Genomic DNA, 17,224 nt, shown 5'->3' with positions numbered 1-17,224 from the left:
TTCGTCGGTACATGTGAACTTTGATCTCGGGGATGGGTTGCGGATGATGCTGGGAATTGCACCGCGTTGATTAAGAGGTGTCTCCAAGGCTGTAGTCGTGGATATCTGATAGGTCCTCTTTACCTCTTGTGAGTGCCCTGAAAGGATAAGACCCAATTCATCTAATGTCTTATCTATCTGTATAGCTCCAAGAGTTGAATGGTCTACTCCGCGTAGTGTACGATTCCACTTGGGAAATCTCACACGAGTTCTCTGCTCTCAATGCATAATTTGTCAATTGATCAATGAACATGTGATGTCCGCGGGTACGAGAGTATCCATATCGTCTGAAATTTACCTCTAAATTATGGATACTAAATGTCCATGCCACGGATATGGTAGGTTTAAATCTAATGCACGTGTACTAGAATAGATGTTGCAACAAAGATGGCCTGCGTATGCTTTGACAACGCACTATGCGACACCGCTATACCTGAACCAATCCTCAGTAAATTCACTGGTGTACGCAACGAGTTGATGCTTCTTCTCGGCTAGATGCACGTGGATTCTAGCTTTTAGCTTTATCGGAGTGCCTAGAGTTTGGGAAGGTTGAAAGTCGGATCCATTGGTTCTACCTCCGAATAGAATAAGTCACTGGATTGGGGATTCAGCTGTTATCTGAGTTTGGCTTGCGGGTAGCTGGGTCTTCATCTATGGTCCCGTTCCCGAGCCACGTTACATGGTTGACGTCTGCTCGAGCCTTTGATATGAATTGAGGCCATTGAGTATACAAAACAGGTACGATCTCGGAGTTAAGATGCTCGGGGCTTGTTAGCGGTAGCCACATCGCATTAGTCTTCCAGCCATGACGTGGCCTTTGAAAAATACTCGTACCATCACACTATCTGGGACACGTATAGGGTAAAAAGAAAATAACAATCAAGGTTTTCAGTAGCAATAGTTAAGACGATCAAAATCTTTTGAGAGTGATAATGATCTTTGAACCTTCATTTTTCTCGTATTCATCAAATCCCCGAACACTTCCCCCGCAACTTAAGCAACTGAGACAACTTTTAGTAGGACTGGGCATCTTGGCACTGGACCGGTGTTGGTTGAATTTCCTTTGACTAAGCACTTTGTCTAGCTTTAAATGGCTTTTATCCAATCAACATGGATGATAAACAAAGTTTACGCCCCACTAGATTGCAAAAAGCATGCATTGACAGGTGGAGAGGGATTCGTACACACTGTTTGCTTGTTGAGCCTCTTTGGCCTCTTTGACCTTGCTTGAGTATTACTCTTGGTCTGCGATTTTCTATATTTCTCCTACATGATTTGCCTTCAATACAACCTCACTTGCATACAATCTTTTGGGTGATCTTTTTGTCTGACCCAACAAGCTTTTTATATCTTGTATCGGGAAGTGATGCGAAGAACTCATGGGGGCCTCCATGTCTTCCTCTTTAAGGACTTCACCGCTGCTCTTCTTTTTTGGTATTCTCTGGCTATGCGCTATTGACAGTGCGCTTGGAGAAGAAACCTCTTTTTACAAATCGGTAAGTAAACTCAGTCTGATACCACAAGTATGCTTTTCGCTGAAATTATCATCGGTGCAACAGAGACCCGATATATACCCACCTGTCTTTAATATCGAAAAGTCCGATCCCGGCAAGCTCAGCCCGGGCTACATTTTCATCACACCGTACGAACTTCAGAATCCCGGTCCGTACATTTACGATAACACAGGGGTAGGTCTTTATTTTGCGGATTGATATTCGCCGATTATGTAAAAGCTAACCCGCTATACGATCAATAGGAATTAGTATGGAGTGGCTGGGGTATTTCGGGGCCGGGTAACGCCCATGGCCTCCACGTGTGTAAATACAACGGCTCCGATCACCTATGTTTCTTTCAGGGCAGCCAGCAAAAAGGATACTGCCGCGGACATGGTATCATCATGGATAAAAACTACCGAGTTGTGCGGTCAGTCCAGCCGGGTGGAGGAATGGCATCGAGCGACATGCACGAATTCCGTCCCATCAATGATGGCAGAACCGCTCTCATGACCATCTACCAGCAACGGCAATTCGACATGACACCGTGGAACATCAAAACTGGTGTAGGGTGGCTCATGGAGAGTGTCTTTCAGGAGGTCGATGTGGAGACCAACAAGGTCCTGTTTGAATGGCGGTCTCTCGATCATGTTGATCCGTCATTGAGCTATACATGGCCGTCTCATACTGATACTTCTGGTACGGGATTGAACGTACATGAGCCTTGGGATTACTTCCACATTAACTCCGTTGATAAAAATGGTGCTGGTGACTATCTGATCTCGTCGCGGCATACTTCTGCCATCTACAAGATCTCCGGTAAAGACGGCTCGGTGATGTGGCGGCTTCATGGCGCGCAGTCCTCTTTCCGGAATATCAATTTTATCTTTTCGCAGCAGCACGACGCCCGGTGGTTACACGAGAACACGACGCATACAATTCTCTCGCTTTACAATAATGGCTATAACGGCTTCAATAAGACCCATACCTATTCAGCGGGAATGATCATCCTGATTGACCACGTGGAAAAAACGGCCACCCAGATCCGCGATTATGCCCCAATTCTGAACGACATAGTGAGCTCTAGCCAGGGAAACCTGCAGGTGCTCCCCAACCAAAATGCCTTCATCGGATGGGGAAATAACCCCTTCGTATCTGAGCACGACGAGGCAGGCAATCTCCTGTTTTGGGGCTCATTCGCCAAGGACACCGTGATGAACTACCGCGCAATGAAGTTTGAATGGGACGGCATACCAACAGACTCACCAGCCCTATGGACATATGCCCGAACTGCGGAACCAATTTCTTCCACTAGCTTCTATGTCAGCTGGAACGGCGCAACCCACGTCAACACGTGGCGATTTTGGGGAGCGATGAACATTACCGGGCCTTGGATCTTGCTGGACGAGGTTTCCAAAACCGGGTTTGAGACAGAATACACCAACGCCAGATTTTTCCTTTGGTCCAAGGTCGAAGCAGTGGATTCCGAGGGAATCGTGCTGGGAAAATCTGAGACCAAGTATACCTTCGTGCCTTCCTCCGAGCTGCGTGAATTCTGCGCTACCTCTACCTGCTCAGACGCACAAGGATATGGGTTCCCTGGTGAAGAGGCAGCCCGTCCTTTCATTCCGCCAGTAGGTGTCAATACTGTGCCGTGGATTGACCCCAACAACCCAGGTTCTAATATTTGGACAAATCCCTCGGGTCATCCTCGGCCTTCTGGTGCTCCAAAGCATTCGAATGAGTGGAACATTGGCCGTAAGTATACCTGGAACAAACCTTTTACTTCAACTAGTAAAAGAAGCAAACTGACAATTTCACAGATCTTCTTGCCTGGGGCACTGTCCTTCTCGTGCTGATCCCCATCTTCGCCGGAGCCTTCCTCACACATCGGTGGTGTATCAAGCATTCGCTCAAACAATTACGTGATCAGGAGTTCTCTGGGCCTATGGACGGTACGATTGAGCGGAAGCACCCTCCGGTGCAAGCTACTGATCTGCCCTGGTGGAATTGGCACCGGTGGATTACAGGGGACGAAGCAACCTCCTACTTCCCGCTGCATGAGCGGAGTCCATATGGCCACAGGCGTGGACGAGAGCGGAACGAATAGTCAAGCACTCATTCTTTTTCTTTACTTTACATACATACTACGATAACATACTATAAACCATATATTAGATGACTATACGCACTGTCTCTTCCACATACTACTTAAATAGGAAAAATATCTCGAGTTGAAACCATGTATGCTATAGACCCAAGAATAGGACAAACAATCCATAATAGGCAATACCACAAGAGGCAAAACCACGCGGCGCGAGGTAAAGAACAATGGGTGGATGTTTCCACTGTGTGTAATACAATACACATCCCCGAAAAAAATACACAAAGCCGACATCCGCGCCTACGCACTGGGTATACGTACCCCTTCGGAACGAGCGGAGCTGATCGATAACGTCTTAGCGCTGGGCATATCTGTGTTGAAGTATCAAAGTGGCTTTTTCCCATTGACGTGGAATATGGCTGAAATGCCCGAACTCTGGGCGCTAACTAGTTATTGCCGCCGGTTGGCTCTAGAATCTTTTGATAGTATTTATTTTAATATTTTGTATTACATTCAAAGTGTTAATGTATTCAAGCTTAATTCCATGGATAAAGTATCCACTTGAAACAAATATGAAACCAAGACTTAATACACAACTTCCTACATTGGTACACAAGTGCATACTACCTGAAAAAATACCACGTAGTAAAACTGGAACTGTAAAATCTTGTATGGGGTAAGTGAAGCTAACATAACTTCTCGTCCACGGTTCATACCTTACATGCCAAGACTTCCGTCGCTAAAACGCATCGAGGGAGGAGGGCTCGGCAGGGATATGTGGAGCAGTCGTCGCAAGCCGGGTGTCGTCGATCTATGATACCGGAGAGTCGTGTATGTATCCATATGGGATGTTTATTTTGTAAGGATGAATTTGATTTTTTATACCACGCGACTGTTATGGTCAGTATAAATACACTACCTAAAGGAGATGTTTGTTGTGAATTACATAAGGACCTGTGAATTACTGTATGTAGTTATTTTTGCTGTTTACAATTTAGTGCTCTAATACACCATCAAGTAACCTCCTCAGTAGGCAGCTTTAATATAAGCAACTACATAACCGCCGACAACTAGATAGTCTCTTTAATCTACCAGTGTTAGCCATGACACCCCATAATTACGGCCTTTCAATAAACATATACGGCCGCGGCTACGCCAAACTCGGCGATGGGCCCTCTCACATGGGAGTCGCCATCTACGAGTACGGTTCCTCAACCTGCGAGATGCACCATATACGCCACCCCACAGACGATTACTTCATCTATGATCCGCGGCCACAGCCGCTCGAAGATCCAGTACTCAAAGGTTGCTGTGAACTTGCTTCTCTCTCTTCTGAGCAGAGCCAACAAGCTGCTAGCTTGATCTTCGCGTTTGGGAACGACGAATCCAACATCCCCGAGTTCGGGGTCGGAAATTGCCAAGACTGGGTTGCTGCTTCTGTTGGAATGCTTGAGCATGCTCGCTTTGTTTCCTCTTGAGAAGGGGCGTTCTGGAAGAGTATGATTAACCGAAGCTCGGAGGAAAAGAAAAATGAGTGTCTCCAGGGAGGAAAGAAATGGATAGATGATCCGGAGTCGACGTATGAAGGCGAGCCTGATGCAAAGTTTCTAGACAGAGAACGGGATACAGTGAAGCTTGTTGGGAAGTTGGCTCAGAGCGAGGTGCTTTGGGCGCGAATGCAGTCGCTTTTAGGCTCCAAGGGGAATGGAGAGAGTGATCATGATGAGAGGCCTGTAGAACGGCCGTTTTATGTGTCAAGTCCTTTCTTTAGTAAGATGGATGCTAGGAATGATTGAATGCATTCCATTATTGTCGCTTTACACAGTATATGGAGGTAGAAGCTAAACTGGTAGGATGGAGTCCAAGCACTAGAACCAAATGAGCTACATGTGTACGGAGTATAAAGCAATGATTTATGTCTATACTTCCAGGAGTAGGTATGAGAAAAAGATACCGTATTTGAAGAATACCGTATTTTTCTAAATATGTATTCGTGAAAATACCGTTTTTTCCCTGTAATAATATACGACATTCATGGTGGGCCCGGCAATAAAAGTAAAGAGTGACATCATCGCCTAAAATCCCCTGGGCCGAGATGATACAGCATATAGGAGACATTGAAATTAAAGGTAAAAAAAAAAAAACTCTCTTTATCTTTCTTCAATTCTCTCATAGCCAATATAGTCAAGCCACGAAGCCAAACTACGAAAAATACATGAAACCAAAACGGCCTACGACTGATTCTTACGGTGCCTCGGCTTACACTAGTACATTCCTCAATGCCTGCCAGGACCGGAAATAATAAAACGGATAATGCCCGCCATGCGCGTACGACATCTTGGTCGAGTGGCTTCCATTTCATCCAGAACACCGGCGAATCCTCCGAAAACGCGCAAGGCCGCCGACGACGCGAGTCGAATACCTCTCTCGCCAGTGTTGAAGAACGCTCCTCCTCCCAAGACTCGCTCGACTCTGTCATCAATGACACTATGTTAAGGAATACCTCAATGGATATGGGTGGTGACCGCAAAACCCAGCATGTGCGCGGCCGCTCCATCAACCATGGCCAGCCACAGGCACTGACCCTGCAGGGGGAGGAGCCCCCGACTGTGCGGGCGCCAGCACGCCCCCCGCTCGTAACGTGGATGTCGCTGCCGCGGAAGGGTCAATTGATGCTGCTGGGCCTCTGTCGTGTCTTTGATTTCTTGCAGGTCGCTTCGCTACAGGCCTACATGTTCTATCAGCTCAAGTCCTTCGACCCGAATCTCTCTGACTCTGATGTCGCGACCCAGGCTGGAATTCTCCAGGGCGCTTTCACCGCTGCTCAGTTTGCGACGGCGATCCCCTGGGGTCGTGTTGCCGATGCAGAGTGGGGTGGTCGGAAGTTCGTTCTACTTGTTGGTTTGGTTGGCACTGCGGTATCCTGTTTGGGTGTCGCATATTCGACGTCGTTCGCGCAGGCCGTGTTCTGGCGCTCATTTGGTGGCGCCATCAATGGCACCGTTGGTATTATTCGAACTATGATTGCGGAGAATGTCAAGGAGAAGAAATATCATTCGCGGGCTTTCTTGATTTTGCCTATTGGCTTCAACATAGCTTCGTTGTTTGGTCCTGGTGAGTACCTCGTTCTGTCAATGCTGTTCCCGGTCATGCGACAATGCGCTAACTAGTTTTGCAGTGATGGGTGGCATGTTGGCTGATCCGGTTACGAGCTATCCTATTCTCTTTGGTCCTAATTCTTCCTTCGGAGGTGCGGATGGAGTGCAATGGCTCGAAAAGTACCCTTATGCACTTCCAATGCTTGCGAACTTCTGTTTCCTCTCTGCAACTGCAGGTTTGGTTGCGTATGGATTAGAAGAGACCTTGGCATCTTGCAAGGGTAAGCCTGGTTTGGGTGTATTTGCTAAGAAGCTATTTGCGCGCGTCATGAAGAAGGTGTTTCCCTCTTCATTGTCCTCCTACACAAAGCTTCCGCTGCGGGACTACGAAGAGGACGGGCCTTTGCTGGGCCGGCCCGTGGACCGCTCGGAAAGCTACGAGCTCGAAGAAAAGGCGCACAAGCCTGCCCGCCTTCGACGTGTGTTGCCTTTCCGAAGAATCTGGACCAAGAACGTGTTATGCACGCTCGGTGCGCAGGCTTTCTTCGACTTCCAAATGGGTGCCTTCAACAACCTTTGGCTACTTTTCCTGTCTACTCCCCGCTATGATGCAAATGACCCCGCAAGTCCTGCCCGGAGCTTGCCATTCGCCTTCACCGGCGGACTGGGCATGCTGCCGCAGAGCGTTGGTTTTGCGACCGCCATTTTGGGTGTGATTGGCATGTTCCTCCAGTTCACCATCTACCCTACTATTAACGGTCGTCTGGGGACAGCCAAGAGCTATCAGTATTTCCTCTCCCTCTTCCCCGTTGCATACTTCATTGCCCCTTATATCTCGCTGGCTCCATCTACAACTCCCCCTCCTGGTCAAGCCAATGGCCCCTGGGTTTGGTTCTGGATCATCATCGTCCTCTTCTTCCAGGTCACTGCCCGAACCTTTACTCTTCCAACCTCTATCATCCTGCTGAACAACTGCTCGCCGCACCCATCGGTTCTCGGTACAATCCACGGAATTGGCCAGTCCGTATCATCAGCCTTCCGTACCATTGGACCTATCTTTTCAGGTGCGTGGTACGGATACGGCCTGGATGCTGGTATGGTTGGCCTTGCCTGGTGGTTGATTGCATTGGTATCCGTGTTTGGCTGCCTTGCAGCTATCTTCGTATATGAAGGTTCTGGACATGAGATTATTCTTCCTGGCGAGGAAGAAGATATCTGATGTGATACGATATGAGTGTCTTTTTCGTCGAGAGTTGATTGTACATTGCTTCACCATTTTGCATATCATAAGGTGTCGGTTGGTTGGGTGCTTTTTGTTCTATTACGCTTCGACCTCGCTGACTTACTGGTGCCGGTCACCTCAATATCCCCGTATATTCCCTATTTGCATCCACTGCTGCACCGGTGGGCAGTGTCGTTTTGCATATTGAACTTTTGGGTATTATGCCTGCATCTGTTTTTTTTTCCCGTCTCTATTTCTTGGATACCATTTTGCTTTGCGTCTTTCCTTATATTGCAGCATTTTCATTTTGTCTTCCTATGTTCGTATAGAAAAATCCAGACACTGCTCTGGTCGATTGATCCTCGGATCAAATTGAATGAAAGCCAATATACCATATACTATCTTCCCAGCTTGATCATTCCGCAAACTTCAGCATGTATATTATTGCAAGTAATCCAGTCCTCTTTTAGAAAACTTATCATGTATTTTAATTTTGAAATCATATCTCTTCCCAAAAAGTCAACTCTTACAAGCTAGCCCCGTATCCCTTGGCATAGCTCGCATCAAATGTCTCCTTATTGACCGCATATTCACGAATATAATCCCTCTCAAGATCGTGCGTCCTCCGGCCGAGAAGAACAAGACTGTGCAGTGGCGCGCCCATCTCAACAGTAGACAACTCCTTAAGCGTACCAGAAACAAGCTGCTGATTAGCAGCGCCAACTCGCGCCGCACCAACAGCCAAACTGTCTGGTCCATAAATACCCTCTTGGCGTTCTTCCTCGGTCTCCAGCATCTGTGCCGCACACTGCGCAACAGTCATGTAGCGCGGGGGCTCGAAAATGCGGCGTCCACGCGCCATGTTCTCCAGCGACTGCTCCTTGACCTTGATATCGAGCAGGACTAGTGTGTGTAGGCCGATCTGAATGTTTTCGCGCACACGGTCGTAGTACGATGACGGCTTCCAGGTCTCAGTGAAGAAGACCATGCTGACAGTCTGTCCGAAGTTGTACAGCTGGAGTCCTGTGCAGCCGATTCCGGACATGATGGAGGCGTTGGGGACGACTTTCGTCTCGATGCCAAGTTCGCGCGCACGGAGGACGAGGTCGGTATGAGTTGTTGCGCTGTTGAAGGTATGGTGTTAGCTATAGATCTTGTAGGAGCGATGAATAAAAACCGTACCCAAATGGATCTCCCACTACTAGGAACACAATATCAACTTTGTCGCCGCCGGCGAGGATGTCATCGCTGCCGGTCTCGACTAGTTCACGGTCAGCCTCGATGACGGGGCGGCCATAGAACGCTTCCTACTGGTGTTATGTTTAATCAGTCCATCTGCGCAAAATATATGCAATATTTCATTGTGATATGGGATTGGGAGCAGAAACTTGCAACCAAACTCACCAGCTTTTCCTTATCGACAAGAAGAATACTCGTGTATGCCTCTAGATAGACTCTCTCGGCCCGTTTCACGATCTCCAGACCGCGGACGGTGATATCGGTCTCATCGGCAAGACCAAGTCCAACTAAGTGAAGCATCTTGGCTGTAAAGTCGTAGGTTATGCAATTGAAGAGAATGCAATGGATCTCACTGTGTAACAAACAGTTCGAAAAAAGAATAACCGTGCCCCGCGATGCCGGCAGAATGCTCTGCGACCGCCGGATCAAAGAATATCCGGTTATCGCTTATCTCCCCCAGATCGGCCTGTGCGCGTCCAGAGCTTCATCCTCCTTGTCATCCTCCTTGTGACATTCTTTGACTTTGCTTTGAATCAATCCCATACCGCTCACTCTTCCTGGTTGAACACCAGTGTAAGCCCTCATCTCGATCGCCAAAGCCATCTCCCCTGGTAGGGTTACCGCCATCCATCATGAGCTCCGATCGGAATCCGAAGTATCGGCAGGAGATACAGCAGGTGAGTTCCTCCCCGATATCTGGTTCATTTTGCTTGTGGTCTTCGGTATCTCGATCTTTCTGGTTCTCGAATATTTCAATCATATGTCCCCGTCAGGTCTGTAAAGACCTCTGAGGATATTGTGCCTGTCGGCTGGCTTTGCGACACAACATGCGTCGCGCAAATGCATTGTCTTTGCGGATAGTGTTACAGTCGCCTCAATTCACCCGAGTCCCACGAGAAGAAGCTATCCCAAGAACCTCAAAGCTGCCTTTCAGGTTAGCAAATATGATGTCCAGAGACGGTCCGGCTAGGCTTGCGACATATAACTTGCCTTGCAAATGTCCTCATTTGCTGGAACAATGCCATCTCATTCTTGTCCCCGATTTCTCGAAGCGCAGGTCGACCATGGGTCCATAAACATGTGATCATGTTGTTTCAGTCCAGCTAGGCCTTTTAACCTTACACTGTTGGATGTTGGCATGCACACATCTTGACGTCGAGCAACAAACTGCAATACTCGAAATGCGTGAATCATCCCAGAAACTGGTCCTGTCAATATCGAAGCTTTGGAATTAAGTCAGTGAGAGATACTGGGTTGAAGAATAGGGAGGATTTCAAAGTTCCTAGAATTGAGAGCAATTGGCAAGGGACTCGTGCCTTCTCTTCTATATTGTGATATTCGCGGGGGTCACAAGGCGAGATTATTATCGATATCGACATTGGAAGGGCTGCCACTCCATCGGCTTGCCAAGGTGCCTGTATTTCTCACTTATTCTTCACCTTTCCCCGCCATTTGTGCCTCAGGAATCCCATCCGCCATATTGAACACTTTGTTTCTCCATTCGTCAATCATGGCGCCAATAATGTCTCCTCCCAGACTTGACGCCAGATCGATCGTCGAGCTCTGGAGACAGTGTCGGGAAACAATTGCGCGAAATGAGGAATATATGCAAGATTACCCCCATGAGACCTTGAGTGATTTTGATAGGACCGAGACTGATCCTGATATGGCCTCGAGTGATCCTGATACGACAATGAGTGATTGGATCATCACTTCCCCTGTCAATGCGCCTTCTGCAGCTTCAGACTCGGGTTTGGATATCCCTGACGATATTTCCATGCATTTTGTTCAAGATGTCTCTGATGCGAATCAAGAGCGCCTGTCGGACGATGCCCAGTCAGACTTCTTCGCCACGGGGGAGTACTTCCACGATCTTTATCCCCAGCATCATGATCCTACGAAGGAAGGGCTCTTTCGTCTTCGACTTCGCAGGCTGCGTACCCATGTCTTAAATTCGCTCAGTTTTCTGAAGGACAGCGCCTCGACCAACTCCGAACCAGTGACTGAAACAATACTCTCCGAACCAATTATCGAGAGCCAGGAAGATCACGAGATGGAGGAAGTAAACATGCCCGGTGGCTCCTTTACTAACTACAATATTAAGATGATGTTTGTCTCTGGAGAGACAGCCGAACCGTCTCCTGAGACCACTACTTTGATTGAAGAGATCACCCGCCAACAAGTGATCGAGATTGTGAGTACTAGTTATTCTGCCTTGAAAGCTCTTTTCACTAACGATCAAATAGCTTAGCCGCAGCACTGCATTGGCAACTCGCCGTGGAGTTCGTTCGATCTCTACCGATGACCTGATTTTCCTAATTCGCCACGATAAGGCTAAGGTATCCCGTCTGCGAACCTTCCTCTCCTGGAAGGACGTCCGCAAGAATGTCAAGGACTCCGACGACAAGGGTGGTGGTGACGCCGCCGACTTTGCTGCCGCCGACGATGCGGCTGGCGTTGTTGCAGGCCCCCAAGACATGGCCCCCAAGCCCAAGAACAAGCGCGCCAAGGTTGGACTTGCGTGGGATGTCAACAGTTTCTACTCAGTTCAGGTCCCGGAGCGTGAAGATGAAGAGGATGAAGAAGAAGAGGAACAGAATTACGCGACTCTCCAGCGTCTTGCCGCGGCCGATGAACGCACCCGCCACATGACCCGAGAGGAGTATGTCTTTTGGTCTGAGTGTCGCCAGGCTTCCTTCACCTACCGCAAGAGCAAGCGTTTCCGCGAGTGGGCAGGCTTCGGCATCGTGACCGAATCCAAGCCAAACGACGACATCGTGGACATCCTCGGATTCCTCACTTTCGAGATCGTCCAGACCCTGACTGAACAGGCGTTGAAAGTCAAGGAGCGCGAAGACAATGAGAAGCACCGTCGCGGTGGCGCTGAAGCCGGCGAGAACCTCAAGAAGCGCAAGCGTGAGACTGGCCTGTTCGACCCCCCCGAGGAGGGACGCACTCCCATTGAGCCACGACACGTTCGCGAGGCCTACCGCAAGCTGCAGGCCACTCCCCAGAAGGCGGTCGCTATGCTGTTGCACAATGGCCGTGTTCCTGCCCGCCTCCCTCTTGCTTTGGTGAGTCCACATACGCTTTCACTGTATGTTCGTATGCTAACAAAGTCACCAGATTTAAATGCTCGCCCACTTGGGCATCAGTTTCAAATTGATGCTCCTTCATGAATTACGCGCATGGCAGCGGGAGTTTGCGAACGATACCCAATTTTATCTTGTTTGATTTGTGCATTCAGTGGCGTCGGAGTCAATCCATTAGTTGTACCTTCTGATATCACCATTCTTGTTTGAATAGTTCAATATTGTACCTTTGCTTTTCACTTCTTGTGCACTGTAGCCTCATCGGAATACGGCATCGTCCAGTCTAGGGTAGATGTATTGGGCTGAATCGTGACGCCTCAAAATTGGAACAATTCCCCATGTAGAAGATAAGCTGAGCGTGAGTGAGTAGTAGATAAATTAAATATTTAGGAGCTAGATCACTTGAATGGAATTCTTTACAGTGTTCAGGAATTAATATAGTACAGGGAAACCATTGAGATCTCAATTCAAGAAGACATGGGATATTTATTTCTCCAGTAGAAGCTCTCCCAGATGTTCATAGCATGCCAATTTCCCCGTACTTTAGGATGCGACTCAACCAAAGAGAAATTTCGCTGTATATCGATAAATGGTAGATTTTGAGCATCGATATAGCGCAATACCTCGCGAAGAAACGCTTTGAAGTTATTCTTAGCCGCGAACTCAAGTAGCGACAAACCAAAGCGATGTTCCGGAAGAGGATTTGCTCCTCGATCCAGAAGAAGCCGAGCATAATTAAGGCACTTTAACTCACCATCAAAGGCCATGAAATTGTGTTGGTAGCCCTCAAGATTATTGATATCTGCACCGTAGCGCATGAGCACAACAATCGTTGCCTCTGCAGCTTCTAGGTGCTTGGCTTTCAATGCATCCTCGAGGTATGATCTTGAATAGCTCGAGTGACCGTCCCATTTCAAGTTTGGGTCAAACCCCCTTTTGAGGAAGAACTCAGTGACTTCTGCACCTCCTCGTACTATTGTGTCTCTCAACGACTGTTGCGCGTCTCTGTCGTCTGCCTGAGCCACCACACCATGTGCAGCAAGAAGATCCAGGATAACCGGTCCATCCTTCGTTTTTGATGCTTCGCCAATCAAATTTTCGTTCCAGGCGAAAAAGGCCGAAGGTCCAACGGGCACATTATGGTCGAGTAAGACTTGTATAGATGAAATACCCCCAGACTTAACGGCCGTTGTCATCGGATTTGCTTTTTCATTGTAGAAATGAGCCTGGCCTTCCGCACCTCGCGAAAGAAGCAAATCAATGATCTGGGGGAACTTTATGCCTGCAATCACAGCTGACTTTCGTTCGTTCTCTGCCTTCTCAAGATCGAGCCCATGATCGAGCAGCAACTTCACTATCTCGATATGACCTCCTCGACAGGCTGAAAAGAGCGGTTGAGTTTGTGAGTCATAGCCCGTGTACTTAGCTGGTTTCTTTCCATACAGGCTTGCACCATGTTCTATAAGAATAGTGGCGATATCAACATGCCCTCTTCCTGCGGCTGCGGAGAGTGCTGGGCGGGACTGGGAAGAGTAATCGGGATAGGCATGACAGCAAACGATGTTTGCATCACATCCACTCGCAAGGATCTCCCGAAGAAGGCTCTCAAGTCCACAAAGTGCCGAAACAAGTAGAAGGATAGCCAAGTCCTCGCCCCCCTTAGAGATCTTAGCATTCACATCAATCTTTGTGAGGAGGTATTCCACAACATCATATCTCTTGCGTTCAGCTGCCCATCTCAAAGGCCATAACGTAGCATCGGCATACATCTCGGGATCCGGACAGGCTCCGTTCTCCACGAGGAACTTGATAGTCTCAAGATTGCCTCGATAGGCGACCAAGCCTAGTGGAGTAATTTTCCTGTCGCATGCAACATTTACATCGGCTCCGATACTCCCCAAAAATCGAGCAATTTCCGGTTCATTGTGCTGTATCGCAAATGTAAAAGGACCCTTCCCACCATCCCGAGTGACTTCATTGATGCTTTGAGGAAACAATTCTACCAGTAATTTGACCAGTTCCAAGTGCCCACCGATGACAGCTAGGTAGATAGCAGCGATCGCATTTTGGTTGTTCCACCCTCTCGTGGCACCATGCATGATCAGCACGCGTACAACATTTTCGCAGCCATTCTTAATCGCGAGGGTGAGCGGATCACTCTCAGGCTTGAATAAGATGTTCGGGTATCCGTCTTCCTCGAACTCCTCCTGGTTCAGAAACTCCTCTGTGAGGGGTCGCCACCCTTCCCTTCTACATGGATTGAGCCCTAGGTCTAGAAATAACTTGACCACGTTGTCATGTCCGTGAGCCGCTGCTAAGGCCATCGGCTGCCATTCTTCGTCCACACAGGCACTTGGTAAGGCGCCGGCTTCTAGTGACATTCGCGCAGTATTCTCGACACCATTTCGCGCTGCCCATTCAAGGGCGGAGCTACCAAAATAGAGGACATTGTGTCGATATAGGAAATCATTCAGCAAACGATGAGTGGATTTGCTTGTTCTTATGAACGAGTTCAAATCGCTGTCGTATTGGAAGTAAGTGGCGATGTAGAAGATCAAGTCAGCAGGTAAGTTTGAAAACCCCATTTCAGATGCGTAGTAAAGAGAAGGAGAGTTGGTCAATATGTCGAGGTCACAGTCAGAGCAACACCGCTAACGTTAGCGTGTATATGGCCAGAAAATTAGTAAGCCACTCCTTCATACGTCCGAAGGTATTGAAGCTTTAATTCATACCTGTATGAGTGATAACTTGATTGCACTGGAACGGTCTCTAAACGAATCTCTCCACCGGAGATATATCACGTTGGGCCGGGGGAAATGATCTGGAGACCCGAAACAGTATTTTGCAATTTCACCGTCCAATCCCAACATCTTCTATATAAATGATTGTGAATCTTCTGTTCAACAGTTTAAATTCGTGTGTAGAACGGGATATGGTTAGGTTCCCAAGTCTAAGCTTTTTTTAACGCATTATCCTCGGCATAACTCGCCTTGTCACGTACCCCTCAGGCTAATGCCATTTCAGACTGACGATCCTACGGGGCTTGTCTTGTTTATTCAATTCAGGTCTGAAAGAAAAGGGAAAATCCCGGTGGGAAAAGCTTAATATAGCATCTAGACATCGAGAGCTCTCGTGACATACTCCTTAGCATTAGCGGAATAAAACCTTCCGTTTCAGTCGCATAAGTCCTATTGGTGAAGGGTACTATCCACTATGATCAATTCATCAATGCGTTACTGGAGAATTACCGCTTTAGTAACCCCTGCTACTCTAGAAAGGCTTGCTGACGGACTAAATATAAATAGGAAAGATGGACGCTGCACAAGGCCCTATCTCTCTTCAGTGTCCATTGTAGCATCCCGTTAGATTAAACAGCGAGACCTGCCTGACATACTGTTCTAAAGGTGACCAAACATGCTCTCACGACGAAGCTTCGAACGCTTCTGTGTACTGGTTCTAAGCCTTGCTGCCACTGGCAAACTGGTTGAAGCTGGGCCCTGTGATATCTACGCGTCCGGCAACACGCCCTGCATCGCTGCACACAGCACCACTCGTGCCCTGTACAGCGCCTACACTAGTGCACTCTATCAGGTCAAACGTGGCTCCGATAATACAACTACCGATATCTCGCCGCTTGCTGCTGGGGGTGTCGCGAATGCCGCTGCACAGGACAAATTCTGTTCAAACACAACCTGCTTAATCACGATCATTTATGACCAGTCTGGCCGCGGTAATCATCTCAAACAGGCTCCGCCTGGTGGGTTCAAAGGCCCTGAAGCTAATGGCTATGATAACCTGGCCAGCGCCATTGGAGCACCGGTCACGCTGAACGGCCAGAAAGCCTACGGTGTGTTCATGTCTCCGGGAACCGGCTACAGCAACAACGCCGCCAGCGGCACGGCTACGGGGGATGCAGCTGAGGGAATGTACGCAGTCCTTGATGGAACCCATTACAACGGTGCCTGCTGCTTCGACTACGGCAATGCCGAGATCAGCAGTACTGATACCGGTAACGGCCACATGGAGGCCATCTACTATGGTGACAACACTGGCTGGGGCTCCGGCGCTGGGAGCGGTCCTTGGATCATGGCAGACCTTGAGAACGGCCTGTTCTCTGGCGCTAGCCCAGATAACAACGCTGGCGACCCTTCGTTATCCTACCGTTTTGTCAATGCAGTTCTCAAGGGAGGGCCAAACCTGTGGGCCATCCGCGGTGGCAATGCCGCGTCCGGTTCCCTATCAACATACTACAGCGGTGCGCGTCCAAGCGCGTCTGGATACAACCCAATGAGTAAGGAGGGTGCTATAATCCTTGGCATCGGCGGCGACAACAGCAATGGCGCACAGGGCACGTTCTACGAGGGCGTGATGACCTCCGGCTATCCAACCGACGCCACCGAGAACTCGGTGCAGGCTAATATCGTAGCGGCCAAATATGCCACCACGTCGCTGACTAGTGGGACGGCGCTCACCGTCGGTTCCTCAATCTCACTGCGGGCTACTACGTCCGGCTACACGACGCGCTACATCGCACACACCGGCACGGCCATCAACACTCAAGTTGTCTCGTCATCCAGCACCACCGCCCTCAAGAAACAGGCTAGCTGGACGGTTCGCGCCGGTCTTGCAAATAGCGCTTGCTTCTCGTTCGAGTCCGTCGATACCCCCGGGAGCTTCATCCGGCACTCTAAATTCGCACTCGTGCTTGCCGCCAACGACGGCACGAAGTTGCTCCATGAAGATGCTACATTCTGCCCGCAGGCCGGGATAAATGGCCAGGGTAGCTCAGTTCGATCCTGGAGCTATCCCACTCGCTACTTCCGCCACTACGACAACTTGCTCTACATTGGGAGCAATGGCGGTGTCAATACGTTCGACTCCGCCACTTCCTTCAACGATGACGTGAGCTGGGTGATCAGCACCGGCTTTGCTTGAGA

General features: G+C 48.8%; 7 protein-coding genes across 7 annotated transcripts; 5 read left to right on the top strand and 2 right to left on the bottom strand.

Moving 5' to 3' along the window:
- Positions 1–1,418: 1,418 nt before the first annotated feature.
- N7447_000165 (arylsulfotransferase family protein) lies at positions 1,419–3,642 on the top strand (the record flags this gene model as incomplete). Its single annotated transcript, XM_057224441.1, has 4 exons — positions 1,419–1,535; positions 1,599–1,727; positions 1,796–3,290; positions 3,356–3,642. The coding sequence occupies 4 exons, from the start codon at positions 1,419–1,421 to the stop codon at positions 3,640–3,642; spliced, it is 2,028 nt and encodes a 675-aa protein (XP_057088457.1).
- A 1,097-nt stretch (positions 3,643–4,739) lies between these two features.
- N7447_000164 (uncharacterized protein) lies at positions 4,740–5,114 on the top strand (the record flags this gene model as incomplete). Its single annotated transcript, XM_057224440.1, has 1 exon — positions 4,740–5,114. The coding sequence occupies one exon, from the start codon at positions 4,740–4,742 to the stop codon at positions 5,112–5,114; it is 375 nt and encodes a 124-aa protein (XP_057088456.1).
- Positions 5,115–5,915: 801 nt separating this feature from the next.
- Positions 5,916–7,953, top strand: N7447_000163 (putative MFS transporter; the record flags this gene model as incomplete). The annotated part of the gene is made up of 2 exons (XM_057224439.1): positions 5,916–6,750; positions 6,815–7,953. 2 exons carry the CDS (start codon positions 5,916–5,918, stop codon positions 7,951–7,953), a joined length of 1,974 nt encoding a protein of 657 aa, XP_057088455.1.
- A 529-nt stretch (positions 7,954–8,482) lies between these two features.
- dph5 (diphthine synthase) lies at positions 8,483–9,495 on the bottom strand (the record flags this gene model as incomplete). The annotated part of the gene is made up of 3 exons (XM_057224438.1): positions 8,483–9,080; positions 9,139–9,263; positions 9,361–9,495. 3 exons carry the CDS (start codon positions 9,493–9,495, stop codon positions 8,483–8,485), a joined length of 858 nt encoding a protein of 285 aa, XP_057088454.1.
- A 1,210-nt stretch (positions 9,496–10,705) lies between these two features.
- Positions 10,706–12,327, top strand: N7447_000161 (transcriptional regulator SPT3; the record flags this gene model as incomplete). Its single annotated transcript, XM_057224437.1, has 3 exons — positions 10,706–11,389; positions 11,442–12,269; positions 12,322–12,327. 3 exons carry the CDS (start codon positions 10,706–10,708, stop codon positions 12,325–12,327), a joined length of 1,518 nt encoding a protein of 505 aa, XP_057088453.1.
- Positions 12,328–12,754: 427 nt separating this feature from the next.
- On the bottom strand, positions 12,755–14,872 carry N7447_000160 (uncharacterized protein; the record flags this gene model as incomplete). The annotated part of the gene is made up of 1 exon (XM_057224436.1): positions 12,755–14,872. One exon carries the CDS (start codon positions 14,870–14,872, stop codon positions 12,755–12,757), a length of 2,118 nt encoding a protein of 705 aa, XP_057088452.1.
- Positions 14,873–15,701: 829 nt separating this feature from the next.
- On the top strand, positions 15,702–17,222 carry N7447_000159 (alpha-L-arabinofuranosidase B; the record flags this gene model as incomplete). Its single annotated transcript, XM_057224435.1, has 1 exon — positions 15,702–17,222. One exon carries the CDS (start codon positions 15,702–15,704, stop codon positions 17,220–17,222), a length of 1,521 nt encoding a protein of 506 aa, XP_057088451.1.
- Positions 17,223–17,224: the final 2 nt, after the last annotated feature.

Source organism: Penicillium robsamsonii (genome assembly GCF_028829455.1).
Source record: "Penicillium robsamsonii strain IBT 29466 chromosome Unknown utg000001l_segment0_segment0, whole genome shotgun sequence".
NCBI classification, from domain to species: domain Eukaryota; kingdom Fungi; phylum Ascomycota; class Eurotiomycetes; order Eurotiales; family Aspergillaceae; genus Penicillium; species Penicillium robsamsonii.
Note: the sequence above shows the minus strand (reverse complement) of the source record. Positions and strands in the feature narration are given on the sequence as shown.